At 38.0% G+C, this 16,542-nt stretch overlaps 1 protein-coding gene across 2 annotated transcripts in view; it reads left to right on the forward strand.

Annotated features, from left to right (window-relative positions):
• Window positions 1-12,419, forward strand: part of RARS2 (arginyl-tRNA synthetase 2, mitochondrial) — an 86,730-nt gene extending 74,311 nt beyond the window's left edge. The window contains exons 11-20 of one of the 2 annotated variants that reach the window (XM_068550867.1): window positions 1,989-2,084; window positions 5,874-5,934; window positions 7,141-7,217; window positions 7,718-7,842; window positions 8,442-8,509; window positions 8,594-8,703; window positions 9,157-9,252; window positions 10,187-10,261; window positions 11,639-11,702; window positions 12,179-12,419. In XM_068550867.1, the coding sequence (XP_068406968.1) occupies window positions 1,989-2,084; window positions 5,874-5,934; window positions 7,141-7,217; window positions 7,718-7,842; window positions 8,442-8,509; window positions 8,594-8,703; window positions 9,157-9,252; window positions 10,187-10,261; window positions 11,639-11,702; window positions 12,179-12,265 (859 nt within the window). In that variant the 3' untranslated portion in view covers window positions 12,266-12,419. The remainder of the gene's footprint in view (window positions 1-1,988; window positions 2,085-5,873; window positions 5,935-7,140; window positions 7,218-7,717; window positions 7,843-8,441; window positions 8,510-8,593; window positions 8,704-9,156; window positions 9,253-10,186; window positions 10,262-11,638; window positions 11,703-12,178) is intronic. The other variant, XM_068550868.1, reaches the window with a different exon arrangement.
• The last annotated feature ends 4,123 nt before the right edge of the window (window positions 12,420-16,542 follow it).

The following is a 16,542-nucleotide window of genomic DNA, read 5'->3' on the forward strand; positions in this document are numbered from 1 at the left end:
TGACCGGATAACCAGAACTATCTGCGTTATCTGTGCAGTATGGGGGTTTTATTATTTTTACCTAAAGACGTCTCTTTTGGTAATGACAAACGTGTTTTTTAAAAAAAAAAAAAAAACCTGGATTTTCTCAATACACCTTTAAAGGTTTTTAAATTCTTTCATATCTGGTCGAGTTGAGATTTTTAAGAACCTCATTTTTAATTTATAATAAAAGTTTACAGCCTGATTTTTTCAAAAAGTCAACAAACTGCAAGCACCTGTTAATAAAGGTCTTAAATAAGTTTTTTTAAAAAGGTATACTACAACCCTGAGCTTTTGAAAGAGTAAAACGAGGAAATCAAGAAGCAGGGCAGAAAAAATAATAGGACGTCAGGGATAATATTAGTACATCGTGTAACACACACTGGGATTCTGCTTCTTTGCTTAAGGTAGATTTCTAATTTAGCTTTGAGTTTCCTGTCAGCCAAACAGAAATGGCACCATTCATAGGAGCCCAGCCATGTGTAACACAGAAGCAAACCAGTTGCTTAGAAATGCCATTTTTCCAGATGGCCAGCAGACACATGAAAAGATTCTCAACATCACTAATTATTAGAGAAATGCAAATCAAAAGTACAACGACGTATCACCTGACACCGATCAGAATGACCATCATCAAAAAATCTACAAACAATAAATGCTGGAGAGGGTGTGGAGAAAGGGGAACCCTCATAAACTGTTGGTGGGAATGTAAATTGATAACAGCCACTATGGAAAACAGTATGGAGGTTCCTTAAAAAACTAAAAATAGAACTACCATATGATCCAGCAATCCCACTACTGGGCATATACCCAGAGGAAACCATAATTCAAAAAGACACATGCACCCCAATGTTCATTGCAGCTCTATTTACAATAGCCAGGACATGGAAGCAACCTAAATGTCCATAGACAGAGGAATGGATAAAGAAGATGTGGTACATATATACAATGGAATATTACTCAGCCATAAAAAGGAATGAAATGGGGTCATTTGTAGAGATGTGGACAGACCTAGAGAGTGTCATACAGAGTGAAGTAAGTCAGAAAGAGAAAAGCAAATATATAATGTATATATGTGGAATCTAGAAAAATGATATAGATGATCTTATTTGCAAAGTGTAAATAGAGACACAGACGTAGAGAACAAATGTACGGATACCAAGGCGGGAAGGGGTGGGGAGGGAGGAATTGGGGGACTGAGATTGACACATATACATTATTGATGCTATGTATAAAGTAGACAACCGATGGGAACGTACTGTATAGCACAGGGAACGCCTACCTAAATGGGAGGGAAGTCCAAAAGGGAGAGGATATCTGCATGTGTATGGCTGATTCATTTTGTTGTGCGGTGGAGGCTAACACAACACTGTAAAGCAACCATAGTCCAATAAAAATTAATTTTTAAAAATGTGCCATTTTTCATAGTAACAAAGAGCTCGTCATCCTTATAAGAAAGACATGGAGAATGTGGCTCACGACATCCTCAGTAATGTCCTTAAGGAAAATTTTTAGATCGCCATATGCAGATTCTAATTTTTCATCGGGCAGGAAAGATAGTAACAAAATTCTATGGTTTTATTACTCAAGGGTACTTTCTTGCATGTTAAAAATTATCCCAATGTTGAGTGTTACAGTAACTTGGATTAGAAGAAGAACATGATGTTTCATGGTTAAACTGAAGTTGATATCTCATTTTTCAACTAGTTATGTTAAAGACTTTAAGTACTTCATCCAGAGTACAGAATTTAAAAAGATAAGTAAATATTAATTACAAAATACCTACTCTTAATAGATTCATTCAAGGTCAGATTCCTTCTTATTTTTCTTCATTGTTCGTTACACCAGTTATTGCTGCTTAATAATAAAAATAGCTTCTGGTTTGCCAAAGATAATGTTATAAATACTATACTATTAATGGTTTTAATTCATTATGTTGTTTCAGAGTTACCTTTTTGCATTTCTAGAAAAGGCACAGCTGTAGTGGATCTGTCAGGGAATGGTGACCCCTCCTCAATTTGTACTGTAATGCGAAGTGATGGGACGTCTCTCTATGCAACCAGGTGTGTGTCTTGTGTGACCCTCATCATTAGAATGCATGACTTCACATTCTTTGTTCTAGGATTAATGCTAAGACAATCATTTTATTCTCAAAACTGTTACCAAATCCTGATTTCTAAAATCTTTTGTTCTCATCGCTCAAAATATTTTTATTGAATTTCTATTTGTGGCCATTTATAGTTTCTGGAAAGGTGTAATATCATCGGAAGAGTAACTGAAAAACTGATTACAGTTAGTTAAACATCATAGGATTTCCACAGGTGAATACATTGTTCTACAAACTATAAAATTGAAGTACCTCATAGCCAACTATAAATATTTTATAATTGCATATTGACAGAAAATGTATACTAAAAGGTGCTCATGTTGGCTCAGTGGTATCCTCACTCTGTAAAGATCATCTTATGTGCATATAAGTACCAGTCCTCATTCAGACTGTGGTAAAATAGACCGAGGGAGAAGTAGGCCATGCCGCTTATATTTTTTCATCTGTCTCCATGACCAACCCCTGTGGAAAGGAGCAGTCTCTGTTAATCAGTAAGAACTGGGTTTATCAAGCACACTTACTTCTGGGACAAAGCTAATAGGAAGGAGAAGACAGGACCATAAAAAAGCCACACAGGCAAACATGGCCATACTCAAGCACTGCTAGCAAAAGGTTCTAGTGTCTCCCGGGCTAGAATTTTATGTTGGATCACAAACCACTTTTGTAGCATAGTTAATGATATTTTGTTGTTGTTGTTAACTACCATCATTTTTTTCCCAAACAACTTTAAACAACCATCTGCCTCTCTTACTGTCCCTTAGAAAAATCATTCTTATTTTCTGTTACTTTTTGGCATTTCTCTTTATCAATTCCATACAATTGGAGTTAGGAAATGAGAAGACCCTGTATATTTAAGAGGTACATTTCTTTTTCTAGATACAAAAAAATATACAGTAGAAAATTTTTTTTGTGCCAGCTAATTATTGCTGGACAGATTAAATAAACCTTTGAGTAGTGGTTATAAGAAGTGTGTTTACTCATGTAAGCAACAGGGAATTAAATTCATTATCTTGTAATAAACTATAGTGGAATATAATCTGCAAAAATACGGAATCACTGAAACTAACACAATATTGTAAGTCAACTATACTCAAATAAAAAAAAGAAATGTGTCTGCTCAGAATAGAGGCTCCATGTCATAAAGACTCTATAACTATCCTTATTAACTGTCCTTATCTGGTATCTTTTTGGGGGCTATCATTAGGTCATTTTCTGTTTATTTACCTTAATGCCTATACTTTCCCTTTTTTCTTTGGGAGAATCATCTTTTTGCCACTTGTTGAAATGTTTGATTTTTCACCTTGCTCTAACTGTAGTTGTTTCTGTCCTTTCAATGGGTTCCTTATAGAATACAGCTATGTGTGTGGTTGTAAATTAAGGGAGTTGTTATAACAGACAAAGAAAAATGCAGGAGGATACTGACGAGCACAGGGTGAGGCTGGAGACCTGAATTTTTGTTCTGAGACCGTGACCATCACTTAACCTCTCTGGGCCATGGTTCCCTACTTTGTGAAAAGAGAGACCTGAACTAAATGACCTGGCATTTCTTCCGGCTTTTTATTTTTTAATTTATTTATTTTATTTATATTTATTTTTGGCTGTGTTGGGTCTTCATTGCTGCGCGCGGGCTTTCTCTAGTTGTGGCGAGGGGGCACTACTCTTCATTGCGGTGTGTGGGCTTGTCATTGCGGTGGCTTCTCCTGTTGTGGAGCACGGGCTCGAGGCACGCAGGCTTCAGTAGTTGTGGCTCACAGGCTCTAGAGCACAGGCTTGGTAGTTGTGGCTCGCGGGCTCTAGAGTGCAGGCTTCAGTAGTTGTGACACACGGGCTCAGTAGTTGTGGCTCACAGGCTCTAGAGTCAGGCTTAGTAGTTGTGGCGCATGGGCTTAGTTGCTCTGAGGCATGTAGGATCTTCCTGGGCCAGGGCTCGAATCCGTATCCCCTGCATTGGTAGGCGGATTCTTAACCACTGTACCACCAGGGAAGCCCTCTCCGGCTTTCAAATTCAGGTTCTACAAACTCAACCTAGGACTTTTTCTTATATTCATCTCTTTTTCTTTGGATCAAAAAGTTTTTCTTTGTTTTGTGCTTGGCTCAAATCAAAAAATATAATGGGGGTGTATATTTGTGACTTTGTTTTTGGGATAATCTGTATCAGTGTTTTACAGCCTTTTTTTAAATTATAACCCTTCTCAGGAGCCTTTTTAGCCATATTTTTTATACTTGCCCATCCTCATGAAATTTTAACACCACAGATGTGTCTGTATGTATTGTATGCATATATGTGCTTTATACATAAATAGAGTAAGATTTTTTTGTCCCTCACGAGACAGTTTTTGCCTCCATTCAGAACACATGCTCTGGGGACTTCCCTGGTGGTCCAGGGGTTAAGACTCCACGCTTACAATGCAGGGGGCGTTTGCTCTGTTATATCAGGATCCTGAAGTAGGTACCAATGACATTTTGATGATCCCCAACATTTCAAAAGATCTAGGAACTTTAAAAATCCTCAAAATCCTCCCAGTGTCATGCATTGTTAAGCAAAAATAGCTTTTTTTCTTCTTGCAGTTTTATTGAGATATAATTGGCATACAGCACTGTGTAAGATGTATAATGATTTGACTTACATACGTCACGAAATGATTATCACAATAAGTTTAGTGAACATAGTTTCATATAGATAACAAAACTAAAGAAATAGAAAAAAATTTTTCTTGTGATGAGAACTCTTAGGGTTTACTCTCTTAACATTAACTTTCATATATAACATACAGCAGTGTTAATTCTATTTATCATTTTGTACTTTACATCCCTAGTACTTATTTATCTTATAACTGGGAGTTTGTACCTTTTGACCACCTTCATCCAATTCCCCCTCTCTCTATCCCTTGCCTCTGAAATTCTACAAATCCTGTCTCTTTTTCTATGAGTTTGTTTGGTTTTGAATTATAATTGACCTACAACACTATGTTAGTTCCTGTTACACAACATAGTGATTTGGTATTTCTATATATTCAAAATGATCACCATGGTGAGTCTAGTTATGATATGTCACCATACAAAGATATTACATAGTTATTAACTATATTCTCCACAAGTTAATTAGCTCTAATTTTAAAATTCAATATTTAAATAATTTTCACCTAAAATTTTTCACTTAAAATTTTATAGTTTATGGTTTGTTTTTAAATATTCTGTACTGTGTGCAAACTGGGTATTTTGTCCTTAACCAGAGATAAGAGGTAAGTGGAATTTTTGTCAAAGGAATTTATGGTCTTTTTAAATGCTTTAGAAAGTATTGCTTTCGAATGATCCAAGACGTTGGAAGAGTAGCTAGAAGATACTATATCACCTATGTTTTAAATATGTTCTTTAAGAAAGTATATTGCAGAAAAGTGACAGGAAGGTAATTCTTTCCAGTAGAGGCTTAGTTAACAAATCATAAAACATTTACCTACAAACACCTTGCCTAGAGCTATTTAGTTATTATTACTACTTGTGCCAGAGCTTTTATTTATTTTTGATCTTTTCACAGCACTTTCATAATTCTTTTCCCAAAGCTGTTTTTGTTATTACTACTTTGTATCAAAGTATGGTACTGGGATTATATAAGCATGGGTACTATACCCGAGGCTTGGAATAACAGTAGTTCTTAATGAGAAAAGCCTCATTACTATTAAATAGGTAAAACAAATTATTACCCAGATCTGCTTAGTAACTCTTAATCTATGGCCGTTTTTTTCAGAGATCTTGCAGCTGCTATAGATCGAATGGACAAGTATAATTTTGATAAAATGATTTATGTGGTAAGTAATCACAATAAAGAACAAAAGGTTATGATCCCTACTTCATGAAAACTGCAAAGATAGAAATTGAATGCCTTGTTGAAAAACTAGGAAAAAATAATTTTCTCAAACTATAGAAAGGATTCAATGTTAAGTGTATGTATGGTGGCAAACACTGTTTAAAAAAAAAAACTTAAAAATTAAAAAGTTCACATTGCTTCATAGTAAAAAAAAAAAAAACAAAAATTACCCAAATGAATGGTTATGTGTAACAAATATGTACATGTCACTATAATGCATTTTTTAAAAATAACTTTCTATTTTAAATATTTTAGGACTCACAGAAGTTTCAAAATGGTAGAGTTTCCATGTAGCCTTCAGTCTTCTCCAAAGATAATATCTTACATAACCATGATACTTTGTCTATACCAGGAAACTAACATTGGTAGAGACCTTAGTTAAATTTCACCAGTTTTTACACACGCTTGTGTATGGGCATGGTGGAGGGGGGTATGAAATTTTATCACGTGTAGATTCATGTAACCATCACCACATTCAGAATACAAAACTGTTCCATCACAAAACAGCCTCTCTTATGGCAACCACTTAATAATCATGCGTTCCTCCAACCCTAACCACTGGCAACCACTGCTCTGTTCTCCATCATACCGTTTTGTCACTTTGAGAATGTTATATAAATGGAACCACATTAGGTAAAATTTTGAGGTTGGCTGTTTTCACTCAGCATAATGAATGCCCTTGAGATCCACCCGAACTATTGCATGTGTCAATAGTTTGTTCCTTTTATGCTGAGTAATATTCTAGTCTCCTCTTCCCTTCCTTTCTTTCTGTGTGCAACCTCCCTTTCCCGGAAGGAAAAAAAAAGTTGCTATTAAATATCTTTTTAGAGCTTAGCTTTGGCCTTCTTGGAGATAAAGGTCATAAGAGCTGAGAGAGGAGGAATTTAGATAGAATACTCAGAAGGTTAAATTTCATATTCCCTCCTGACTCAGTGGAGTGCTGCAGCTCTTATTACTTCCTTCTCTTTTAGAGGACTCACCTTAGACCTTCTTCTGGTGGCATCCGCCTTGTGTGCTTATTTAAAACATATCCACTGACAGTGACTCTAGTCTGTCAAAACTCAAACATTTTAATTTGATTTATGTCCAACCTATTGTAGATTAACTTATCAGTGTTCTTTTATTTTAAATACATATTTTTCTCAAGACAGACAAAGGGCAAAAAAAGCATTTTCAGCAAGTGTTCCAAATGCTGCAGATCATGGGATATGCCTGGGCAGAAAGGTACCGTACTGTCTGCATGTTCTTAATTGCCTGCTCAAGATTAAAGTTTTGCTAGGTCAGCCATGTCCAAAAATGTAGCAAATTGTTAAAGATTTTCATTCAAACTTCACTTCTTTGTTTCAAGATGTTAGTGTTAGATGTTAGAAAAAACAGATTTGTTCTTTGTGCTAATTTTTGTCCTGGTTATATTAATTTCTAGCTTATAAACATTTAATAAATGGTTTTATTAGACATCTCTCAGTGGCTTGATTTTCAAAATTCTTAATTCCCATCTCCTTTTTTTCATAAAGGTAACTAGTAATTTAATCATATGCTAGTGATTATGAAATGAAGCTGTGTGTTTAACATCTTCTGTGGCATACGCCACAGCATATTTCAATTTATTTTTTAAAACCTCTCTATGAGAGTTGAAGTTAAGACTATTCTCTATAAGGGTATTGTTGTTATATTCTTTGATCACCAGCTCCTTTTCAGTGAACTAAGTGCCTGCTCCATTTTAGGTGCCAGCACGTGCCCTTTGGGGTAGTGCAGGGAATGAAGACGCGAAGAGGAGACGTTACTTTTCTGGAAGATGTTCTAAATGAGATTCGATTGAGGATGCTACAGAACATGGCTTCTATTAAGAGTGAATTCATTTTTTTGTTGTTACAGGCATAACTTACGTGCACTTTTATGTTTTGCTGGACTCCTGTGCAGTGTGATGTATTATGACCATCCCTCCATTGAACTTTCATAAACCTTGGCACAAATAGCTTTGCTAATTCAAGGTGCCAGAACTTCTAGACTTGCTGCTGGGCTGTTACTCAGTTTAGTAATGGGAATTGATACACCCTGAGCCTCTTTTCCTGGGCAGCTTCAGCATTGTCACTCCACGGTTGGAGTGCCTGCACAAAGTTCCTGTGTTCCATAATCAGAAGCAAGTCCCAAGTCCTTATGGCTTTGTTTAACCTTCACCTTTGGAAAAATAAGTACCAGCTCTATCTAATGTCTTACAAGGGATATTTGTAAGAAAAATAAATTCGTGTTTCTTCCCTTTTAACAAAGGCTTGAAAACATCATTATCAAAGTTAAATCAGCCCACATTAGGACAGTTAATTGCCTGCTGTACACCTGTTTATTCTTGATGCTGTCAGCATATGGTTTTGTCAGGTTTTATCTCCACTTTAGTCCCGGATTCTTTACAGTTTCATGCAAGGTTAAAGGAGCTGCCTTTGTCTATTTTAGCTACCAGAGAGCTGGAGAACCCCCAGGAGACAGCAGAGAGGGTGGGGCTCGCAGCCCTCATCATTCAGGTCTGTGAAGACTGCTTCCCGGGAGAGCCTTTTATTTGGTACTAGGACAAATCCCAGCGCTGAAGATTTCCTCTGTCATTTTAGGACTTCAGAGGTTTCCTGTTATCTGACTATCAGTTCAGCTGGGATCGTGTTTTCCAGAGTCGCGGGGACACGGGAGTCTTCCTGCAGTACACACACGCCCGCCTCCACAGGTGAGAAGGGCCTGCAGGGAAACACTGGGCTGCTCTGTCCTTCCCAGGGTGGGGTCTGGATGGAGTGATTCCGAGACCAAAGGCCCTGTTTTCTGGGCTTCTCCGACATCTCACATTCAAAACTAGTTGAAGTACAGTGGACCTCTTATTATGTTTGGATCTTGTGGGGTTTTTTAAACATTTATGTATTGCACACCTATGAAACGGAATGCTTTTATGTATATTACCTTATTTAGTACTCAGAATAACCCTGCCAAAGAGTATACTCTGTTTTCAGATGAAGAAACAGATTTAGGAAAAACTGAGGCATTGGGTCAAATGATGGTAGCTTCTGAGTCTAGGACTATATTAAGGAAAGCAAGACTGTGCGTTATGAGGTGATGTTCATCACTTGCAACTGAGTCCTAGGATGACTTGTTTAATCCTTTGTTGTGTTTAAACTTGTGATAACAGTTTGGAAGAGACTTTTGGATGCGGTTATCTAAATGACTTCAACACTGCTTGCTTACAAGAGCCACAGTCTGTTTCCATTCTCCAGCATCTTCTCAGGTACAGTTTCCTAACATTATCAAGTCTGCTTCTGCTCCGTGAAATGACTGTTGTAGTTTGCTGACCACTGGAATCAACAGGCCAGTGACTCTAGACAGCGCTTTTCCAAAGGTGTGACCAAAAAGTGATTGCCTGCCCTTTGGGAGCAGACAGAGGGCATGCTCACGGCTAATCCTTGGGCTTAAAAAATATTATCACCATTGAATTAGCCCAGGTGTCTAACACCCTTTAGGTCATGGTGTGAGAACGTAAAGCCTGGTAAAAGCATAACCTTTTAGTGTAGAAACGATCATCTTCTCACCCTCTGTGATAAGTGAAGGAAGATCCCTGCCTTTGTGCACCATCCCTGAGACCATAAGCCCTTCATTTGCCTCTTGGTTTCAGTTCAGCTTCAAATACACTGGGCAAGAGACCATACTTCTGAGCTCTCATGAGCATTATCGGTGAAGCCAGACTTGTCAGGAGAGACTGATGAATATCTGGAAGGGATATGGAGGGTTAACAACAAGCCCTATTTCTCTGATTGCCACACAGTGGTCAGTGGTTCTTTCCTGGGATGAGGGGTTAGTTTACTAACATTTGGCTAATTTGTGAGGAAAAATAAGCCAACCTGGTTTTCTTGGCAGTGAGTAGACTCCTGTTTGCTAGATTATGTTCCTAAGCATGGCTAGAGGCTTCGTACATTTAACAGCCATGATTTGAGTCCTTGCTTTGGGCTAGGCCTATGGGATCTCAAGGTGATTTAGAAAGTACCTGCCATCAAGGAACTTGTAAGAAAGAAAGATGTGCCTTTACCTTCAAATTTACACAAGGTCTTTTTTCATATATCTTCTACCATTAATGATATCAAGTCAACCTTACATCGTAGATCTTAGCTTAGTGTAATATGCACCCAGCCTTCCCCTGCCAACCACTCCTGTCATCTTTCTTTTAGGTTCGATGAGGTGCTTTATAGGTCAGCCCAAGACCTTCAACCCAGGCACATTGTCAGTTACCTTCTAACTCTAAGGTATGTTATAAACTTGCTATTTTTGGGTATTAAAAGACATTTGATATGACAAAGGACCTTTCTTTCATCTAAAGGTCTCCTATAGACAAATCCATTGGCCTAAAAAATTATATGCTTTAAGTTACAGGAATTCTTGCTTCATCTTTGCAAATTAGCAGTTAATGTTCATTCATTCATTCATTCATCCAGTGATTGAAGGTCTGGTCACTGGAGTCTAGTGAACGGGAACCTATAGGTACATCATGGGTGGTCACAGTACAGCACGTGTTAGAAGAGATTGGACATGAGGGGCAATGTTAGGGCACTTAGCCCAGCCTTGAGGGCTCAGAGGAGGCTTCTCAGAGGAGAGGAGTAGATGTTAGTCAGGAGAAGCAAGGGGGCAGAGAAGGAGAGAAAAGCCCCGAGTTGAGCAAGAACATGATACATTAAAAGAACTTCTGGGAGAATGAGTACGTTGTGTACTAAGGCATTCTGACTTATTTTCAGGGCAGTGGGGTCCATAAAAAGGTTTTAAGCAGAGGCACAGAAAAGTCAGTCTGATAGAGGGTAGCGAATGAATTGGAAAGGGAGTAGATGACACTTGGATAGAAATTTCATGGTGGCTGTTTTAGAAAGTTTGAATAGAGGTTGAGTTTTATAGCAACAGTTGTATCTTCTCATAAAGCTATTTAAGAAAGGAAGTATTTGCTTTTACTCAAAATTTACTGAAATCAGAGATTTATTGGGACTTTTTTCTTGAATATGCTTTTTACCTTTCTTCCCCAGATTTATAGATTTTTTTTCCTTTAATTTCCACTTAGACATGTAGAGATGAAGAAGCCAGAAAGTCTTATTAAATGTCACTTAATCATTGAAACTAATGTCATAAGCATCATTTCTCTGGCACTGTTCTTCTTGCTGCCCTAACCTAAACAGAAAAAATATTTTAAAGAAGAGTGGCCAGTGTATGCAGAGTGGATTGATAACTAGTCTTACCCCACCTCCTCCCAGTACAGAAGGAGACAGGCCAGACCATGTTATACATTTCATCTTGAGGGATGCCTAAATAAGGGAAAACTAATTATTAGAAAAGAATCCCCTATACTTGTAAAACTAACAATAAAATCATAATCTTAAGAACAATGAAACTCTAATCATAATACCACCTGGTATTAGTAGAACCAGGACCAAAAATCTAAAACCGGAGTTTAGTGTGTTTCACTTTGCCAGTTATTGAAAAGCAGTGAATTCAGCCTCAACTTCCCAACTTTGGAAATATCCTTTAGTGGCTCTCGGCTTTGATTTCTCTAAGTTGAGGGAGTAAGATTAGATATCAAGCTTATATGTTACACAGGAAATTAGCTGGTCCTAATCATGATTATTCTCTTCCTGTTTCAGTCATCTTGCAGCGGTGGCACACAAAACACTACACATAAAAAGCAGTCCTCCTGAAGTGGCCGGGGTATGTTATGTTGAGTTTTGCTGTGTAATGTAATCTCTAGCATCCTCAGACTTATTACTGAGTCAGTCTTGTAAATGTTTCTAAAATAGCATCCTGTTGTTCAACTACAGCAGTGTACTTATACACTCAAGGTAATAATTAGAATTGGGCTGTAACAATCAATGTTACTTTCCAACATACTGGACCATGAAACACCTTTTCCTACATCAAGTGATAGGGTGATTAGTTCCCCTTATCTGAAGCTATACTTTATGGTGTTACTGTTACTCCCACTCCACAACCCTTGGGTACCAGTCTTACTATAACAAATTGTAGGAATTTGTCTTTCTTTGCCTACAGGAAACCCTAGGGCACTTGGAGATACTGTTCTACTTTAAATTAGAAAAAAGTTAGAATTACTTCTAAAAGCAATTTTATCTATTCGCTTACAGTTAGCCTGTTACTGAATTGACCTTGAATCATTCTTGATTTTATAGGCCAGACTTCATCTTTTCAGAGCTGTCCGCTCAGTCCTAGCCAACGGAATGAAACTTCTTGGAATAACACCTGTATGTAGGATGTAATTTCTAATTAAAATTGCTTTTAAAATACTAAATGAATTCTAGTTATCTATTCTTACATGCCTTGCTATTTAGAATAGAATTGAAACTATTATTCTGTGTCAGAATCTATATTTTATTGTCTATATTTTATTAAGTGATTTATCAACTTATTAAATCTTTATCTTTTAAAAAAATCATCTGAGTTTCCTCATGGTCAATAAGTACTAAACAGACTTTTGTTAAACTAAGTTAAATCTTTTTAAAGTCATTGTGGTCTACCGGAGACAAAGGATTAGAGTTTAAACTCTGGCTTGAGGGTTTTTTTGTTTTTCTTTTTTAATTGAAGTATAGTTGATTTACAATATTACATTAGTTTCAGGTGTACAACATAGTGATTCAATATTTTTATAAATTAAACTCCATTTAAAGTTATTACAAAGCAATGGCTGTATTTTTCTGTGCTGTGCAATGTATCTTTCTTCCTTATTTTATACATAGTAGTTTGTATCGCTTAAGCCCCTACCCCTATCTTGCTCCTCCCCCCTTCCCACTCCCCACTGGTAACCACTAGTTTGTTCTCTACAGCTGTCAGTCTGTTTTGTTATATTCATTTGTTTGTTTTATTTCTTAGATTCCACATATAAGGGATAACGGAGTATTTGTCTTTCTCTGACTTATTTCACTAAGCGTAATCTCTAGGCCCATCCACATTGTTGGGAATGGCAAAATTTCATTCTTTTTATGGCTAATATTCATGTATATACACCACATCTTCTGTTGATGGACACTAGGTTACTTCCATATTTTTGCTATTGTAAACAGTGCTGCTATGAACATTGGGGTGCATGTATCTTTTTGAATTAGTGTTTTTGTTTTCTTCAGATATATACCCAGGAGTGGAATTGCTGGGTCATATGGTAGTTCTATTTTTAGTTTTTTGAGGAGCCTCCACACTGTTTTCCAAAGTGGCTGCACCCATTTACATTCCCACCAACAGTGGGAGTAAAAGTCCCCTACTGTGTCTGTGCGCAAGTGTGTACACTCCTCGTGAGCAGTGTCCAGGCTTCCCACAGCCCTCCTGTCCCACCAGCCCTCGGACCAGCCAGGGGGCTGCCTTCCCTGTGCCGGACCCAGGGCTGGGGTGCCCAATATGTGGCTTGAACTGCTCACTTCCAGGGAGGATCTCCACCCGTGTGATCTCCCTTTTTCTGAGTCCCCTCCCTGGGGCACAAGTCCCAACCTGCTCACTTCTCTTCCCTTCCTACCCGATTCTGTGTGGATCTTTCTTACAGCCTTGGCTATACAGGAGTCTTTCTGCCAGTTTCCAGTTAGTTTTCAGTGAGACTGTTCCACATGTAGATATAGATAGATATAGATAGATGATAGATAGATAGATAGATAGGATTTTTTTTTTTAGTTTTTAAATAATTTTTTATTGAAGTATAGTTGATTTACAATGTTGTGTTAATTTCTGCTGTACAGTGAAGTGATTTGGTTATACATATTCTTTTTCATATTCTTTTCCACTTATGGTTCATCACAGGATATTGAATATAGTTCCCTGTGTTATACAGTAGGACCTTGTTGTTTATCCATCCTATGTATAATAGTTTGCGTCTACTAATCCCAGACTCCCATTCCTTCCCTACCTTGGCAACCACAAGTCTGTTCTCTGTCTGTGAGTCTGTTTCTGTTTCGTAGATATGTTCATCTGTGTCATATTTTAGATTCCACATATAAGAGGTATCATAAGGTATGTCTTTCTCTTTCTGACTTACTTTGCTTAGAATGATAATCTCTAGGTCCATCCATGTTGCTGCAAATGGCATTATTTCATTCTTTTTTTATGGCTGAGTAATAGTCCATTGTTTATATATTCCACATCTTAATCCATTCATCTGTCGATGGACATTTAGGCTGTTTCCATGTCTTGGCTATTGTGAATAGTGCTGCTATGAACATATGGGTCCATATATTTTTTTTTTTTTTTTTTTAATTTTTGGCTGTGTTGGATCTTTGTTTCTGGGCGAGGGCTTTCTCTAGTTGTGGCGAGCGGGGGCCACTCTTCATTGCGGTGTGCGGGCCTTTCACTGTCGCGGCCTCTCCTGTTGCGGAGCACAGGCTCCAGACACGCAGGCTCAGTAGTTGTGGCTCACAGGCCCAGTTGCTCCGTGGCATGTGGGATCTTCCCAGACCAGGGCTCGAACCCGTGTCCCCTGCATTGGCAGGCAGATTCTCAACCACTGCGCCACCAGGGAAGCCCCATATATCTTTTTGAATTATAGTTTTGTCTGGTTATATGCCCAGGAGTGGGATTGCTGGATCATATGGCAATTCTATTTTTAGGTTTTTGAGAAACCTCCATACTGTTCTCCATAGTGGCTGCACCAATTTACATTCCCACCAACAGTGCAAAGAGGGCTCCCTTTTCTCCACACCCTCTCCAGCATTTGTTATTTGTAGACTTTTTAATGATGGCCGTTCTGGTGTGCAGTGGTACCTCATTGTAGTTTTGATTTGCATTTCTCCAATAATTAGCAATGATGAGCATCTTTTCACCACATGTAGATATATTTTTGATGTGTTCATGGGGGGAGGTGAGTTCCACTTCCTCCTACTCTGCCATCCGATCTCCTCTGCCTTGACATTTCTTACAGTGCCATTCATCCAAAAACTCTTCTTGTAACTGAGATTATGTGTTTCCATGTTTTAAAATTGATGAGGAAGAAAAATCTCAATTTTCTTAAGAATTATGACTGTTCTTAATAAATTTCGGGAGCACAAAATTGAGCTTTTTTGTCAATACAGCTGACAACTACTCCCAGAGAACAGGTCTCATACTTTTCATGGCTGTATACAGGTAACTCTTACCAGACTATGTGAACTGGGGCATTGAACACATTTGAATAACAAGGAATTACTTTACAGATATCGAATTAGGATCTTTGTAAAAATTAGTCCATTAAACCACATTTGAAATGGAGTTTCCCAAACAGTTTCATGTATCTGCGTATTGGTAAGTATATTTTGTGTGACCTGCTTAGGAAACATGAGTAGGATGTGATCTGTTTGATGGTTACAGCTATCCTCATCTGAGAATTTCCATTCGGATCTGTTATAATTTATTCTAACTATTGCTACTAGAAATCTTCTGAATACCAATGACAATCTAATTTTATGCATAGAGAAGCAAATTAGCATGAACTAAATAAAGCTTCTTTAGTTGAATGAGCATAGTTTTATATTGGCAAGTATGGTATACCTTCTTAATCCTAGAAAAGACTCCAATTTTAAGTGAATTATCTTCCAGATTGTTTATTTTCTACTTAGAGTATCATCAGTATTTCCTTAGCACAAATCAGCCATGGACTAAAAAGTTGGGACATGTTTTACACGTCCAATATCTCCCTCCCCTTCTTTGAACAAACATTCCCCTTCCCAGATCTGTGGTAGCTTCCTTAGTATTTTTTTTGGTGGGGGGGGGGGGGGTTTGTTTTTAATATCTATTTATTTATTTTGGCTGCGCCGGGTTTTAGTTGCTGCGTGTGGGATCTTTAGTTGAGACATGCGAACTCGTAGTTGCAGCATGCATGCAGGATCTAGTTCCCCAACCAGGGATCGAACCTGGGCCCCTTGCATTGCGAGCATGGAGTCTTACCCACTGGACCACCAGGTAAGTCCCTTCCTTATATTTGAATCTTGAGTAAAATGATACAAGGGACAGTGATGGTTAGAGCCAAGTCTCTCTGAAAGCAACTCTCTGAAAAGGCTGTTCATTAATTCCTACAACCTAGAGCCATACAGCCTTGATTGCAGTCCTTATAAATTCCTTTTTTTTTTTAAGGCTAGCTGGAGGAGGTTTATAGCCATTTTTTGCAACCAAAGAGCCTTGATAAAATTACAACATACAGAAAGTAAAAAAGTTAATGTTTTGGGCTTGTGTTTATATTTCTGCATTATCTTTTTTTTTAAATTTATTTATTTTATTTTTGGCTGCGTTGGGTCTTCGTTGCTGCGCACGGGCTTTCTCTGGTTGCGGTGCACAGGCTTCTCATTGTGGTGGCTTCTCTTATTGCGGAGCACAGGCTCTAGGGACACAGGCTTCAGTAGTTGTGGCACACGGGCTCAGCAGTTGTGGCGCATGGGCTTAGCTGCTCCGCAGCATGTGGGATCTTCCCGGACCAGGGCTTGAACCCGTGTCCCCTGCATTGGCAGGCAGATTCTTAGCCACTGAGCCACCAGGGAAGCCCATTTTTATCTTAATGGTCATATCTACAATACAAATAGTGATCAAACAG

This window comes from Eschrichtius robustus, chromosome 9 (genome assembly GCF_028021215.1).
Source record: "Eschrichtius robustus isolate mEscRob2 chromosome 9, mEscRob2.pri, whole genome shotgun sequence".
In the NCBI taxonomy this organism is placed as follows: domain Eukaryota; kingdom Metazoa; phylum Chordata; class Mammalia; order Artiodactyla; family Eschrichtiidae; genus Eschrichtius; species Eschrichtius robustus.